At 48.1% G+C, this 16489-nt stretch overlaps 1 protein-coding gene across 4 annotated transcripts; it reads right to left on the bottom strand.

The window, feature by feature from the left end:
* Window positions 1–5438: 5438 nt before the first annotated feature.
* On the bottom strand, window positions 5439–13647 carry CKB (creatine kinase B). Of its 4 annotated transcripts, none has more exons than XM_059819287.1 (8): window positions 13576–13647; window positions 12413–12588; window positions 11125–11279; window positions 10071–10203; window positions 8984–9155; window positions 7306–7429; window positions 6391–6580; window positions 5439–5803 (listed from the first exon to the last, which is right to left on the bottom strand). In XM_059819287.1, the coding sequence occupies exons 2-8, from the start codon at window positions 12570–12572 to the stop codon at window positions 5625–5627; spliced, it is 1113 nt and encodes a 370-aa protein (XP_059675270.1). In that variant the 5' UTR covers window positions 12573–12588; window positions 13576–13647; the 3' UTR covers window positions 5439–5624. The 4 variants fall into 4 exon arrangements, with proteins under 4 accessions (XP_059675270.1, XP_059675267.1, XP_059675268.1 ...); XM_059819284.1 differs by having other exon boundaries at window positions 12413–12625; window positions 13576–13635; XM_059819285.1 differs by lacking the exon at window positions 12413–12588 and adding an exon at window positions 11764–11951 and having other exon boundaries at window positions 13576–13634.
* Between the last annotated feature and the right edge of the window lie 2842 nt (window positions 13648–16489).

The raw sequence follows: 16489 nt of genomic DNA, 5'->3' as shown, positions 1-16489 counted from the left end.
GCTCACCTCCAGCTTTGTCCTGGGCCAGCTGGGCCAGCGAAGCAGCAGAAATCCCCTCTATGCCGAAGCTGGTGCACGATGTCCATCAGCTCCCATGGGCAGGGACAGTGCCGGCGCTGAACCCACCATTGGTTTCCCCTCCGGTTTCACTGCGCCTTGAACACATGGCAGCATTTAAACTGCAAACAGCCACTATTTACGTCCCAACAAAACTGTCCTTGGTGCATGTGCTAACTGCTCTGCCAGACCAGGCTAAAGAACACGGGGTTTTGTTTGGATTACATTCAATTGCTCTTTCCCAAGTAATCCAGGAAAGCTTCGCTGTGCTTGAGTACCACTCACTCGAGTGATGGTGTGTCTAACTGTAAGTAAGTAAAATATAAGCTGACACTTGCAAGGTCTCCTCAGCACAGGTTATTCTCAGTTTTACTCTGGTCATCAATAACGGATGTGGGAAGAGCAATCGGACTGCAGCCGTCGGCTGAACCTCGCACCCACTTGCAATAAACACAGAAGCCCAGGCCTTTACAAAGGTCTGGGGCTTGCATGTGTATCTGTCAAATTCATCTTCAGTTCTGGTTTTATTCTGAAATTTCACCATGGAAAGCTCAGGGTTACCCATTCTGTATTTTTAGCTGAAGCTTTTGACATTCAATAAAAACCTCAATGTTTACATTTTTCTGAGTGTTACCCTTTCTATCTATTTTCCTGGGTGTTAAGCATGGGACATTTTGCCCTTTGAAAGTTTATATGCATACACACAGACACACATATGAGTGTGTGTGTATATATATGTATAATTATATACACACACGTATATATATGGTCACTCTTAGCCTTACTCACTGGTTGGAGGAGGAAAACAAAAATCTTTGGTAGGTTTGGACGCATCTCTGTTTATTTTTACCTTGTCTGGTAACGCAGATTTTCCCCGTTAATTGTCGATCCCATTCTGAGCCCACGCTGCCAATTTAATTGCTAGACCCACACTGTGGGTGTAGTAGATACAGCTTCTCACCTGACGCACTCAACCTGGGTCTATGCAGCATTTGGACAAAAAAAAGATGGTCTTTCGAAGGGCGGGGGAAACCCAGTATCTCCACGTACAAACACCTCTGTGGCCCAAGGGACGCCCTCGCCCCTGGGTTCTCCTGTGCGGCAGCCGGCGGCTCGCAGCCGGTGAGGCAGAGGTGCTGCGGGGCTGGGAATACAGGGCGGGCGGGCTGTGCCTCAAAACGGAGCTGGTCAGGAGCTTGTGTAATTTCTGTGTAAGAAAATAAATCCTAAGACGTGAAAACCAGGGGAAGAGGGTCAAGCGATGCAAGAGACCCGGTTCTGATTAGTCTCTCATTTCAACATCTTAGGCTACGGTGTGTCCTCCTCCATCGCTGGGCTTGGCTCCCCCTTCACTGGGAACAAACAAAACCCAACAAAGCCCCAGGGTGGTGATCCACCCTGTCCCACTGGTGGAGGGCTGGAGCAAACGGTCACACAGGCTATTTATTTCCAGCTTTGTAACTGCGATTTTTTAGGAGAGGAGGGAAGGCAGACTAGCCAGAGGAACGCCGAGCAGCCAAAGGAGCCTGCTGGGCTGCTGCTTCCCCAGGGGAAAAAGAAAAGCAAACAGGAGATGAAAAGGCTGTGATGCTGTCTCCCTTCCCAGAAGAGTGCCCTGCCCACCACGCTACCACATTTTTTTTGTGTGTGTGTGGGTGGAGCAAAAAAATCACTCAAGCTCTCCTGCTCAAGCTATTCCACATTGCGTAAAAATATGGTAAGGCTCATCTGAGGACAGGCTGGAGCCTAGACCTCCTCCCTCCCAGATGGGTGCAGGAGACATTAGGCAACAGCACCCTTCTTTTTCTTCTTGGCTTAGTGACGGATTAATTAGGCTGGGCAAAATGGAAAGCTGGAGGAAAGTGCTGCCCTGGCCCCAGCTGCAGCTGGGGCTGAGCTGAGCCGGGCCAAGCCAAGCCGAGCCAAGCTGAGCCAGGATCCCAGCGGAGGGCAAGACTCGAGCAGCAGCCACCTCCCGCACCCCGGGCAGGGCTCTCGCCAAGCAGCCAGCAGATAAAACCACCTTGCTCCATACTTTGTTTTCGTGAGAGAGGAGTTACCTGGTTTGGCCACATCGTCCCAGGAAGCAGGAGCCTCCCCAGAGCACCCGGACCTCCCTGTGAAGCAGGCGTCCCGCCGCTCCCTGTCCCCTCGCTTGGCTGGGGGCACAAGGGAGAGCGCGAGGAGCTTGACCACTGAACTCAGGCCTGGCAGCTTCCCACGGCGTGGCAGGGTGCCCAGGGTCAACGCTGTAACGCCGAGCTTTACCACCATCCTCCGTGCGGCTTAGTCCACAAGTGGGTGAAAGACCATGAATAATTTTCCAGTAGATAGCACGAAAGTGGAATAAGGAGCATTTATGTGCAGCCTACTGCCAGTAAGTGTAATGTGAGAGGTAAATGGTTTCCCAAGCAGACAGATTTCTTGAATAAGGAGCCTGGGGTCCCAGCAGGCACCGTGCTGCCTGTGCACGTGTGCTGAGCGGGAAGGGGACCGGGCTGGCTGACTGCCGCCGGCACAGGCAGTGCCCTGCACGGGCATCACCCGCAGGCCAGGGCCAGGCAGCCGCTCTCCAGAGGAGAGCAGAAATATTCAGAAGAAAAAGCCTATGACAAAAAGAAATTCCCCTTGAAAACATTATAAAAACGGTGCGTGTTTTGAGTGGTGAGCCGAGGGACAACACGCCAGCCTGCGGGAGCAGGGTGTGTGAAGGCAGCGAGAGGGTAGCACAAGACCCGCGTTACAGCCGGCAGAGCTCAGCTGCTCTCCCCGGCAGCGGGACAGCAGCGATGACCGCTGCTCCCAAATCTGTAAGCGAGAAAAGTTCAGCTGAAACTTCATGGGAAAGCCCAGAGGTGCAACACACGCCTGCACGCCCCGAAGGGCTTCCCAGCCCCTCTCCTCCCCCAGCCTGCACCCACACATCATCAGCACTTTTTCGGCCAACGGAGGAGCCCGAGCACTGCTCCAGGCTTGGTGAGGAATGACACCATCACCCCTGGGTGTGATGCAGAGCGTGAGCTCACCCATCCAGAGGGCCCTGCCAGCTGCACCAGCTCCCGCGTCCTTCCCAAAAGCTACGTGACATGGGTGGCTCCACCAACAAGGCTAATCGCAGTTAGCCCGTATAAAACACCACAGCCACTGATGACCTCCCTGCTCCTCCCCTCAGCTTAAGGCCGAGGCTCCCCTGACCCACGGCAGCTTGCCATTGCCCAGCACAATCCCAGGCGCCCGAGGCACGAGCAAGTGGCCGCTCCGTATGACCTACTTCGTACGGCCGCAGTATCTGAGCGACCCACAGTAGGCACCCAGGGCGCAACGGTGAGTAATGCTGAGAATCAACCAGAAGCTTTGAAGGCGAGGGGGGGGGAGGTTTAATTTCTCTCTTGAGCACAGGTTTTTAGCAAGTCCCAGCTGGGGTAGGTCGCTGTGTCCAGCCTTTTGCCATGACACGTTCGTTCTCTGGAGTATTTTCAATTGCTTTGTACAAGCTGAAACAAAAGCACGGTCGTGTTATTCCTCATGGCAGCAACAGGAGGGAACACAGCAAAGGTGGTGGGTGGGAAAGAAAACCAATTAAAAAGAAATATTTTCCAGTCAGATGCAAGCATTAAAGACTAGCTTGCTGCTTTGACCATAATTTTTAGCCAGCTACAGGTCCTACCTCAGACTGCAGGGACCCAGGGGCTAAAACCAGACAGCTCTGATGGGCTATGGACATAGGAGAAACAAGATGCATAGGGAGACAGATGTTTTTATTAGTCCAGCTGATATAGCTAGAGAAAAAAGACAAGTTTTCAGGCACCTCCTTCCATTAGATAATTGCTGTGATCTCAGTAACAACAACGCTGTGTTGAGGAGAGACACCACTAAATGAACACTCTCTGATTACAAGATGCAGCACCAGCTATTTGCCAAGCGTCTGTGAACAGTGACACAAAGCACAGCAAGGGGGATCTAAAGAATATACAGAACCAACCGGTTGTGTCTTGCACCGCTTTCCCTTCCCTACTCCTACAAGCCTTGTACAGAAAAATCCCTGTGCTGATTAACTCAAATACAGGAACATCACCCAGCACAGAACAAAACTCTTACATGTGATCACCTCTCCCCTATCCAGTTAAATTTGAATCATGTAGAAAGCTATATTAAAAAAAAATACAAAAAACCTCATCTGAGATGTTCACTCAACCTTTCCCTCACCAAAATTTAATTAGCTTACCCCAGCTAGAGTCATCACTTCAGCTAAGTGACAGCCTGCAATCACAGCCTTAGAAATATCACAGCCTCTACCAAAGAAAGCTTCAGTTATCTCCACGAGCCTATATAAAGCTGCACACTGTGAAGCTGTTTATCAACCTTTCATCACACTCCCTCTACAAAAGCCAGGTTTTAGCAGCGGGTAGAGCTGTTGAGCAGGCACTATCTGCTTCCCAGGTTGCACAAGCTGCAAAAGTTGTTGTTGTTAAGGGTCCAATGCTCCTAGCCATCAATACTTGCAGAAAACATTGCTCTTGTAGGTTAATAACGTGATGCTTCCAAGCAAGCACACACGTACACTGCCGAGAGCCATTCTGGAGAACAGACCTCCTTGATACAACACTGTAAGCTCACTCCCAGAGAACAGCCTGAGCTTGCAAGCCAGACCCAGTTTGGAAAAAACCCAACTATTTAGCATGTTTTAATTGACTATACTTCCTCCTTTTAAGTTCATGGGACAACTGGTGCAAGGGCCAACAAGAGCCAGCTGAAGAAAGCTACAGTTATCTGGTATTTTCCTGTAACCAGCAGCTTACAAGCCCCACCTCTTCCCTGGCTGAACTCAAACCACTTAGACTAAACCCATGCTTCCAAGTTTCACCTTACTCCTTTACCCCCAAAAGCATGATTAGTTGTCTACAACAACCCTCTGCACATCTCTGGAGATTAAAGATGGGATCTTCTCCCCCACAAGCTAGCTTAGGTATTATTATGGGCTGAAGTCTGACCTCAGAGCACTGCCCTGCAGCTGGACCTGTCTGAGAACAGTAGTCCTTTGTACCCAGATCTGTCTCCCCTCCCTTACAGGAGTCAGCCTGGCTTGCTATAGTCAGGATAATGACAGTTTACAGTTGCCATGAGCAGATGCACAAGTCAAAGCCTTGGAGGTAGGGCATGTTTGCAGTGACTCATGTTTAACACCAGTTTTCAAGTTTACAGCAACTACAATCAAGTTAAGGATCACTTCTGACACTGCTTTAGCCACACTTCAACTTGAGTAGACTGCAGCAGCACAGCCAGGAAGATGTGCTAGCACACAAAACCAGCCTGTCTAGCATAACTAAGAAAACAAAGTCACTTAAATCTCAAAGACATTCAGTTAACACATCTAAGACAAGTCAGGCCAAAACAATAGTTTATTTCATTTTCAGCAACATCTCAGCCATCAAAAAAATAAACTCTAACACAGATGGATGGAAGACTTCTCTACAGTGTAACTAAGTGGGCTCTGATCCCAGGGGTTTGAATTGGAGTGACATTTTATTATTCATCCAATAAGTTAGGAAGCATGAGAATAAAGTGCTTTATTTCTGAGCTGGTATGAGGTCATCAATGGACTGGCCTTTTTCAAGGCGTTTTTCCATTTCAATGAGCAGCTTCACACCATCCACCACCATCTGCACCAGCTCCACCTCAGAGAAGCCAAGACGATCAGCATTGGAGACATCAAACACCCCTCCAACAGCAGCTGTGTCCACACCACCTGGAGCAAGAGATTTAGTTAGTACACTGACCACTGCTAGAGCAGGTGACTCTACCCTTCTTCTCTCACTAGCTTGAGGTGGGAACACAGCAAGACAATTCTCTACAAGCTGCCACTGCTGCCTCCTCCTATACGCAGGGAGATAAAGCTGCATGCGACTGCCAACATGAACCACGGAGCATACCATGAGGCCAGCTCTCTATTCTTTTAACCCATGAGCAATCTAACCTGTGGTCAGAAGTAACTACTGCAGCTATTTCCTAGCCAGAAGTTAAATCTGGATTCCCATCCCTGCTTACAACAGGAACAGCTGCCACCAGGCCCACCTTACCTGGTGCTCAGAATACCACATAAAGACATACCTAGATAGCCAGATACAGTACAGTATAAGCAGAGCACTGGCATCTCCAGCCCCTCAGGCTATGACTTTAAGGCTTAGCTCTCTCCATGTGTTTACAAGGGTCCCCTTTTGGATGGTCTGACAGGCACTGCCAGTATGAACCAAGACATGGCTCTGGCGCAGCCAGGCTTTTGCTGGTGTCTCAGGGCAGCCTAAGTAGGAACATCACTGTATCACCATCTCTCACCTGTGCCTCGTTTCTGCAGCCGAAGCCTCTTGAGGACTTCTCCAAACTTCTCATGTTTCCCAAGGTTTGGTAGCTTGATGTGCACACCAGCACGGAGCCCTGTTCCAAGGTTGGATGGGCAGGTCAGTATGTAGCCCAAGTGTGGATTCCACATGAACTCATAGTTTTTGGACTTGAAGAGAGTTTCTATCTATAAATAGAGAGAATGGATGTTTAGATATTGTTCTCTGCCTGAAGGATGTAGGTCATCCATTAGTGCTCATTTACAGCTTCAGTTACATAGCAACAGCCACAACAGTTTGAATAGCTATTTAAGTCAGTCACATAAGCCCCCTCCATTTGGAAAAAAGGGCCACCAACAAGGGGCTTTTAAGGCCTTAATCTTGCTCCCAGCCCTGAGACAGGCTAAGTTTAAGCTACACTACAAAAATCTGAAGTCGCTATCTTTTGGAAAGCTTGATTTAGCACATAGCAAGCTGGCACATCTGTTAGAATTAGGGAAGAGGCTGGTAAGGCTCAAGTTCATATCAAGACCAGAAGCAGAAAAAAGCATTCAGCCTAGAAACTTCAGTCCAGCTTTGCCTGTCCACATTCAAGCAATTTCTGCTCCCACCCAGGGTCTCTAAATGCTTCATTTATAGAATCATGTAGAAAATCTTTAAGTACATTTTAGACACTTGTATAAGGGTGCCACAGTAGAGGAATTATTCTAGATTTCATAGCCATAATGCTTGGCCAGCATAGGTGCTCCAAAGCCCTCACAGCTCTGGACCTCATCAGGGTGTTCCCAGAGACCCAAGCTATGAAGCACCACCATGCAGGACTCTGGAGAGGGCTTAGAAGAGTTTGCATTCTCAGCTCTAAGCAGAGAAACATGTACCATTCAAACCTACAGCTCAGGCAATATTGATTTACCTGTGTTAGCCCAGTACAGAAGCGGGTAAATACTTCCTTCATGTTGCCACCTTTCTGCATGGAAATAACTCTAAGGTGATCCTCCTCGTTGATCCAAACAAGGAAGGTCTTGTTATCATTGTGCCTAGGAGACAAGGCAAACAACTTGTCTGTCCCATCTGACATTTTCAAGATAATTGTAACACCAAATTACTCATCACTGTAGTTTTTATTTCCAGAGGCTCACTTAGTTGCTTCTTCAAATAAATTAATCTTACTTCTTTTGTCCACACAGGACCTAACAGAGTTAAGCTAGTAGTTTTTACCCTGCTCTTTTCATGAGGTAGTTTGAATTGGCCTATATCTGAACAGGTCAGAATGAGTAATAACATTACGTTAGCCAGTCTTACAGTATCAAGACCTAAAATCCAGTCATCCATCAAGCTCACTTGTGGCCTGAGTTTCCAAATTTAAGATATTTCATCTGTTCAGAGTTTGCAGAAGGGTGATCAGTACAGACTTTGAAACAGCCCTGTACGGTGATGTTCATAATGACAGCATGTTGACAATGTATAAAAGCCTTTTATCAGAATTTTGTCAGATTCTGTTAAACTGCACTTTGTAACTTAGAGAACTGAGTTTTCACTACTAAGTTTTCACTACTAATTTTAGACCAGTGCTCTTCAGAGATGCTATAAAAACCTCTGAACACCAATGAGCCCCTCTTGTCCTAGCTTGCAGCTGGCAGCAAGTACTATCATCAATATTTATCACGCTGATAATTTCTTAGCTTGATTAGGATCAAAAATTAACTAGTACCTGAGGAAAGTTATTTATGCAGATAACACTGAGACTTTACACTCCAAGCTTGTAGATTAGTCATGCTCAGATGACAGCGCTATCTAGTGCTGGCAATCTGCAGGTAGATGATGCAATCTTAAAGGTGACCTACAGAAACAAAGCATGCTTCCTCTGGGTTGTATTGAAGCAGCTACAGTAATAAGACTAGAGTATTCCAGCTGATAAAGACCTAGCCCTTAGCTTACAAGGAAGCAAGTTAATTATGCTGCAGAAGCTCCTGAGATGCAGAGTTTTATGTAGGTCACCTACATCTGACAAGCAGAATCCTTCCATTCCACACCTCTGCATCAGTCAACTCATGTCATTGAGTCTCTGGGGGCAGGGGGAAATCTTATCACTACTACAGGTAAAAAGCCATAGTAGTCCAGCATCAGTGAGTTTCTGCAAGCAGAAGTGATGAGACTGCAAGGGAGAAACTATGCATCCAGTATCAAGTCTGAGCTAAGCCAATGCTATGGTTTGTTACCACAAGTTACTCTAAGCTCCTGGGTCAACAGCTGAATGTAGCAGCACATCTATGCCTTTAGAAGGGATCGCCTTTCATAAGCTGATTCAATTATTGTCTGATGCTTCACTAACCTGTGCTGGATGGGTAGGCTCTGGTCACAGGCTAGCCAAGCTGGCTTGTTCCTACCAGCCCGATGTGGTGCATAGTAACACTTCTCCAAATTCTGCTGGTTTAGATGCAATTTTCCCAGATGATACCACATAAGTTTCTCGTTGAGTTCAGTAATACAAGTTCAGAAGCTGCCATTTTGCCCAACAGTACCAGCCACCACCAAAACTGCAAGATTTTTCTGCAGGGACTTTGTGACCCCTCCCGTCCAGGCACACTCACCAGATACCCCTGGCATCAGGCCAATCTCGTGCCATCCCAGATGCCAACAGAAGAGGAGAAACTGGCTTGTCAAACAAGAAGTGATCATCAATCAGCTGCTGCTGCTCTGCATCAGTCATGTTCCTCAGAGCATAGTACTTCCCTTTGAGATCTCCTTCCAGACTTCCCAGAGCTGAAAGAGAGAGTCACTTTTAGGATGGGACCAAAGGCTCTAGATATTCCCAGCACTTTAGAGACCACACACAAAGTATGGCAATGTCTGATCTGCTGGGTTTGGTTCTTCCCTTACTTTCATCTGCAATGGCAATGCCTTTACAGCATTACAGAACTTAAGGCAATATCACATGATTTGTCTGCACCTTCCAGGCTTATACAAGTAGCCTTTGTTCCCTTACATGCAGTATAGAACCATTACTGCTGCTTAACTGTAGAAGTGGAATGCTTTCTTCCAAGGAGAATCAAGGTCATGAATATAACAAACAGCATTATTCTTGTCAAGGACTGTTACCCTGCCCTTGACAGGTTTTGGAACAACTACACTCACAGCCTCCAGAACTGCACCTTGAGTGTATCCTTTCCTCTCGCTTAATGGAGTTGGGAGGCAATAGAAAAAACCTACAGCTGAGGAGTTCCACTGAAAACGGGTTTACTCTAGTCAACTGCACATTTGGAGCAAGACTACACCTCTAAGCAAACTGAACATTAATGAAAGTCAATTAAAAGCAGCCACAAAACACTGCAACCATGACTCAGGCCCTGAAGTTGCTACATACCTGTTACATTTCAGGTTTGAGCCATGATGAACCAATTTCTTTCCCCACACACATAGGAAGAAGCTTTCAAGATCAGCAAAGGTCAACTTAATACAGTCCAACTTCCCTCTGACATGTGCTCTTGCTCTCAGCTACAAACTGCAGTGCTGAGGCAGCTGTACTGTAATGAGCCTTTTTTGGGGAAGGCTCCATGTTCAGAGTAAGTCTTGAGGAAGGCAGCCATTGCCAACTGCCTCCATTTTCAAACTGCAAAGAACACCTCTTGCATAAAGGACATAAGTAGCTTCCCTCTATGCACCCAGTTCTCACTTTACCTTCAACAGAGAGCTTTTCAATAGCCCGCCTCTCTCCTCGACTACAGTGCGGGGGAAGACAGAATCCACGGATGCTTCTCCCGGTTCTGACACGGGAACTTAGCACGTAATTGGGATCCAGGTCATCACCTCCCTACAAGATTAGGAAGCCAGTGAGTACAACCCTGTTGCCAAGATACCTACCCTAAATACATGTAGCTCCCATGCATTTAAGCATGCGCCTTATACTTGAGATATTGACTACCTGGCCTGTCAGCCAGTGTCTTCAGGACAATTTTCTTCAGCATTAGCACGAGTATCTGCTTAACACAACCCTTGTTTTGAGACTAAGACTATGGCTACTAAGCAGTGCTAGAAGATAGGGATACCACCAGACCATCAGTTTTATGTCCATTTCAGACTATAGTCTGGGCTTCTGTAACCCTTTCAGATCTGCAATCTAGAGGTATCAACATGAGGCAAACCCTTTTGTTTAGGCAGGTGTTTTCTCTTGCAAATGAGAATTATTCACTACTGTCATCCAAAGTCTCTTATTTTCAAGGTGACCTATGGCTAGCCAATCAACATGGCATTAGGAATTCTTAGAGTCTACAGTAACATTTGAAATCCATAAAGTGGGCAGAAATCCTTACTCCTAGCCATAACAATGTCTATTCTATAGTATGAGACCACCAGGTGGTATTTAAGATCCAAGATCAGATAGTAGAAAGTGTTAAGTTTATGACAGTCCTTGACTCCTGGGACAGTGCTGTTTAGCTTGAGTACTACAGCCCACACTTCATGGAAATATATGTCCAACATTTTTGGCATGATCTACATTGCAGCAGCACATGAAGCAACCTCCTGCTGCATGCCAGCTGCCTGGTTCCACCCAGCCACTGACACCCTACAGCAGCAAGCTCGTAAGTCTAATTGCACTGAACACACAGTCTGTGGGTCTGTGCTGGGTGAAAGTGAGGGGGACAGAGCCTGAGCAATCAGTTCAGGCAGCTACCAACAACTTCACCCAGTTCTCAGACCAGTAGGCATCAGTAATTTGATCAAAAGTTTATACCTGCAGGTTATCAGCATTCAGGTCAGTCTTGTGCTCATCAGTTGGTTTGTAGCCACCATGCCTGTCTTCAATAACTGGATCAAAGAGTTCCTTAAACACATCATAGGATTCTTCATCACCAGCTACACATCCTACTGTCATTATGAAGGGATGGCCTGGAGTGGTAATAAAGTCAGAAGAGCTAAGTTTGGGTGATGTTTGGCTGTAGTCCAACACAGCACTAACCAGGCAAGTTCTTTAGTGGTAGGTCTAGTCACTTAGAAATGCATTCTTACATAAAAACATTTGGAGAGACCCTACGTTTTACACTTCACCCAGTTAGTCAAATGCAGTGCTATGGAAACCCATAGCTGTTGCATTAAACCACGCTCATTTGTCAAGCTTGCTTTAGGACAAATTTGCACAGCACATCCAATTTCACTAGCTAATTTAGACCACCAGCTAGAACTTTATGTCTAAACAATCATGCTTTGCTGTAAGCAAGCATGCTTTGCTTTTTGTTCATTCTGCTACAGGCAGAGCTGCATTTCTGTAGTCTGCTCATAAATACCACCTCCACAAGATTAGTTTTAAGTCACCATATTCAAAAGCACCAGTTACTTCAGCTGGTTCACACAGAATACTCTCAACGCATTTTACCAGGATTATCAACCCCAGTCTGAATGACATCATCCAGGGTGAAGCCACTGGGCGTGACTCTGTCTCTCAGTTTCTTGTATAAATCCAGGGTTAGAACTTTGGCCATGTGGTTGTTGTGGGTGCTCAGGTCCGGGTACTCCTCATCAGGAGGCAGTCTCTGATTATTTAGTTGGGCCATTTTGATACTGCTAGAGTGAAAATAAATACTGTAATGTTAACATGTAAACATATCTGCTCCCCCTTTTTTCATAGAAGTGCTAGAGAACATCACATAACCAGTTTGGAATAGGAATAGACCAGAACAGCCAGGTAAGCCCACATAACATCAGGGTTGGGTTTTTTCCCCCCGCAGTTGTGTTATAATTAGGATGCATTTGGTTTGGGTTTTTTTTGTTCAGATTGAAAGTATTTAGCAGAGCAGTTACATAATTGAAGTGTCTGGGAATTGGTATGTCAGATCACAGCAAGGAACATGGCTTGATAGAACAAGGGCTCTTTTAACACAGCCATGCATTTAGAGCCATCTCTCAATGCTTTACGAGATTTGCCTCTCAGCAGCTGAAGAGCTTTGGGTGCCGTTGTCAAGAAGCACTTCCATGAAGGAGGGAGAACAGATCATTATGCAGATCCAACGGTCCCCAGCCGTTACCTGGGTTGTCAACCCCAGTCTGGATGACATCATCCAGCGTAAATCCACTGGAAGTCTGTTTATCCCTCAACTTCTGGTACAGGTCCAGGGTCAGCACCTTGGCCATGTGATTGTTGTGAACGCTCAGGTCGGGGAACTCATCATCAGCAGAGTGCTTCATCTTCAGGAGGTTGTGGCTGTTTGAGAAGGGCATGTCTGACCCTACCGCAGTCACTAGGGGAGAGAGAGGGGAAGCCTATCACTGGGGGCTTGGCAGGCCTCCCAACTCTCCGGGGTGGGCAGCCAGGCACCCAGGCAAGGTCACCTTGGCTGTTGTTCCGCCCGCACCTTTTACACACTTGCTGCCACACCAGTGTCCACAAGAGCCAGGAAGGAGGAAAGGAAAAAGTTCTTCACCTCCACCAGCCTTGCCCCGTCCTGAAACGTCCCAGCCGCAAGGGCAGGGGCTCTGCCCGCTCCTCCGGGGCACCGCCCGGGTGAAGGGACGCGCCCAAGGTGGCACGGAGCGGCCGTGGCAGCGCCGGGCAGCCCCCGCCGGCGGCTCTGGGGCGGGCGTCCGGGCCACCGCGGGGCTGGGAGGGGGCTCGGCCCCGCCGGGACCCCGGGCCGGCCGGCAGGTGAGCAGGGCGGCACGGCGATGCCCTCGGTGGGCGGTCGCGCCTCCTCCCGCCGCTGCCGGGCGGGGGGGGAAACCCGCCGCGCCCCAGCCCGAGAAGCGGTAGCGCCCGGCGCCCTCCCCGCCCGCGGAGCCCCGGCTGCCCCCCGACTTGGGAGCGGAGGGGTGGGAAGCATCCAATAAGCCGTTATACAACAGACGGCTCCCTCGGGGGACCTGGCTGGGGTGAGCATATGTAACTACCCTGCTAAATACCGGGTTAATCTGGTTTTAGAGCGGGGCCCGCTCCAGCTGGGGGCAAGCCCGGTAAGCACCTGCACCGCGCCCCGCTGGAGCTCCGCGCCACGTCCCCCGCCGCGGCTGCACGCCGGGCGCCCCTGCACCGCACCGCGCCGTCCCCCGCCGCACCCGCAGCCCCGCTCCCCCTCCTCAGGCGGACCGGCTCCACCCCACACAGTGGGGGAAAAAAAAAAAATAATAAAATAAGACAGAAAAAAAAAAATCTTATTTTAAAGCTGCAGGACGGCTCGGGTGCCCCGGGACTTACCGAGGGCTCCGCAACCAAAGTAAGGACCTCCGCGCCCGCTCACCGCCCCGCCGCTGCCCTAGCCGGAGTGGAGCCCCGGCACCGCCGCCGCGCCTCTTTTATATAGAGCGCGACCCGCCGTCCCATTGGCCGCTATTTATAGCCCATTCATTCCATTGGGCCAGACGCGGGAGGGCGGGGCGAGCCGCGCTGCCGCCGGCCGGGTGCAGGCTTGCCGCCATTTTGCTTGGCCTCGGGGAGGCAGGGCGGGGCGGGGCGGGGCGGGGCGGGGCGGGGCGGGGCGCGGAGCGGCACGGCGGGGCGGGGCGGGGCGGGCACGGCGGGGCGGGGCGGGCGCGGCGGGGTCGGTGGGACTCCGACGGAGCTGCTCCCCGCAGCGGAGAGGCAACAGCGGCCTTGGTGACTTCATTAAACACGTACATGTGTGCGGAAATCCATCTCCGTGTTCCATCAGCTCAGGGCTGTCCGCAAGTGGTGGTGCCGTTGCACACCAACGTGGGTATATTTCTCTTGGGGCTTTGCACCTTAGTTGAGGATTCAATAACGGGTGTAATAACCTGCCATCCTAAAAATAAGGGCTTTGTAGTGCCGGGACTGGCATGGCTTGAGTCGCATGAGTGATTAACTGCCCCCAGGTTGGTTTGGCAGAAGCCATTGCCATGGCAGTGGGTCTGGTGCTCAGCCCGCAGCAGCCGAGAGCAGCGGCCTCATTCTGCGGAAGGACCCGCTGCTCGCCCTGCGCCTCGCCTCCAGCACCTGTGAAGCCGTGGGCTCATTTTACAGTTTGATTTGAAAGGAAGTAGGGTGGTTGTGTAAAGCACAGTGAGTCCTCTGCTCTTGCCGTGTGCCCAAAAAAAAAAAGTCTAAAGTTTTATTGGCGAGTGGCTGATTTCCCGCTGAAGACAGAAGCTCACCTGAAATTCATGAACATAGTGACTTCCACCGGTCTCTTTGTAGGAATGAGCAGGGTTTGTCCCAAAGCTAAGATGCAGCTGAGAATCCCATTTTTTTCAGAAATAAATATATTAACAATGTGAATGACTATCTTGCTCTGACTTTCACCTTTACATAATGGTTTCTTTATCTTTCTCTGACGTGTATTTCTCACAACAGAACCCACGTTTATCCTCCTGTCCAAACAGAGAGTGCACTTATACATGTGAACGTGGATCTGAGTCGCACACTTGCTTTCTTTGACACGAGTTGTGAATGTCAGGAGACATCAGCTGAAACCCTTTCCCCACCACAACTCTTTCAGCACCACAACCAGTACCCTAACCCCGACAACGAGAAGCGTGTGCACTTCACAGAACTGCTCAGGATGTTAAAAAAATAGAAACATATAGAGGAAATCATTACAAAATAAAAAGCATAGACTGCTTCAAACAAAAATGCGTTGTGTTTGGCTGCCATCCAGATTTCCGAGTTATTCCAGGTCTGATAAACTGAGATGCTGAGTATACAGATCTCCAGTAGAAGCCAAGGGCTCGGCATCTGCACAAGCCTGGTCTCTTATCTCCCGGATCAAAGAACAAATCCTCTCTCAAGGTCTCCTCTGCCTTTTTAACCTCACAAAATCTTCCCCTATGTTTTACTAGTTTCACACATTGCTCATGCTTCAGAACAGTGTAAGTTGCAAATAATGCCATCGCTGAGCAAGTATTAAATGAATGTAAGTGTAAAATCATACCCAGAGTCCTCAAAATAAATGTAGTATCGCTGGATGACCTCAGTTGCAACACTTTATCTTTTTTTAATCTTTTTGTCAAAGTCACACATAATTCTGATGGTGGATTTTTTTAATGTGAAACACTGTTATTATTCTTAATTTATAACAATAGAAATAAAACTAAGAGCATTTTCTTACATTACACCATATTTTTGTGGTGTTTTTCTTCACAAAAAAAAGCATATCAGGGTAGGGACTGAAGGCTCCTTCTGTCTTATTCCGTAATCTGTTGCCACACAAACAGAGAAGCAATCAACTGTTCTGTACTATAATTGTTCTGTAGATTCATGGAGTCAAGGTCATGTCAAGAACCAAAATCCAAGGATCCATTTCTATTCATTGGATACGCTCTTTCCCTCCCAGTCTTGCAGAACAGGGAATACCAGTCATTATAGTTATTATAAGCTGGTAGTGTTCTCAATGTGCCATTCATTATAGGACTTCTGACACAAACAGACACCTCTTCTTCACAAAACTTTTGTCTGAAAAGAAGACATGGAAAGAGAGCCACGGGTGGAAAATAACCAAAATATATCCAATTCACATGTTTAATAAACAGTGTACCCTCTACCCCCTTTTCCTCCCCACTATTTGACAAATTTTTAGCATGCAGTAAGTCAGAAGTAGCTATTACCTTACTGGGTTTTATTCAGACAGCATTTTAAGATTTGCTGAAAGCTGTGTGTAAATTGGATCCTACCTTTGTTACAGCATCCCATCCCAACTTCCCTAGTGACTTAATTATAGATGCTGTGCAGTGTGTCAACAGTCTCTAATCAACTGTTTTATCTAGCTCATCTGCTGAGAGAATACTTTCTTTGGATAAGCCTGTATGGCCTGTTAGACTGTGATAAAGGTACTAATACATACTTGTATCTAAGATACATACATGTATCTTAGTACATACTGACTTACATGCTACGTTGCCATCCTGCAGCTCAGAAGGGAAAGGTGGGGTGATTACTCCAGAGATCTCTGCACTGAGCTTTAACAACGAAGAATTAAGGGAAGTTAATCACGGGCCTTGCAGCTAACTTCCTAAGAGGTTTAATTATAAATGTTGTGCAGTGTACAACTGCAAGAGGAGATGGGTGTCAGCTAGTGAATGTGTCTTCTGAAATTACTCGCGTGAACGTAAGATGAACCTGAAGAATTAGGGGATAAACATGTTCTTGAAAATCTAGA

This window comes from Gavia stellata, chromosome 7, assembly GCF_030936135.1.
Source record: "Gavia stellata isolate bGavSte3 chromosome 7, bGavSte3.hap2, whole genome shotgun sequence".
In the NCBI taxonomy this organism is placed as follows: Eukaryota; Metazoa; Chordata; class Aves; order Gaviiformes; family Gaviidae; genus Gavia; species Gavia stellata.
This window is presented reverse-complemented; position numbering and strand designations above follow the sequence as displayed.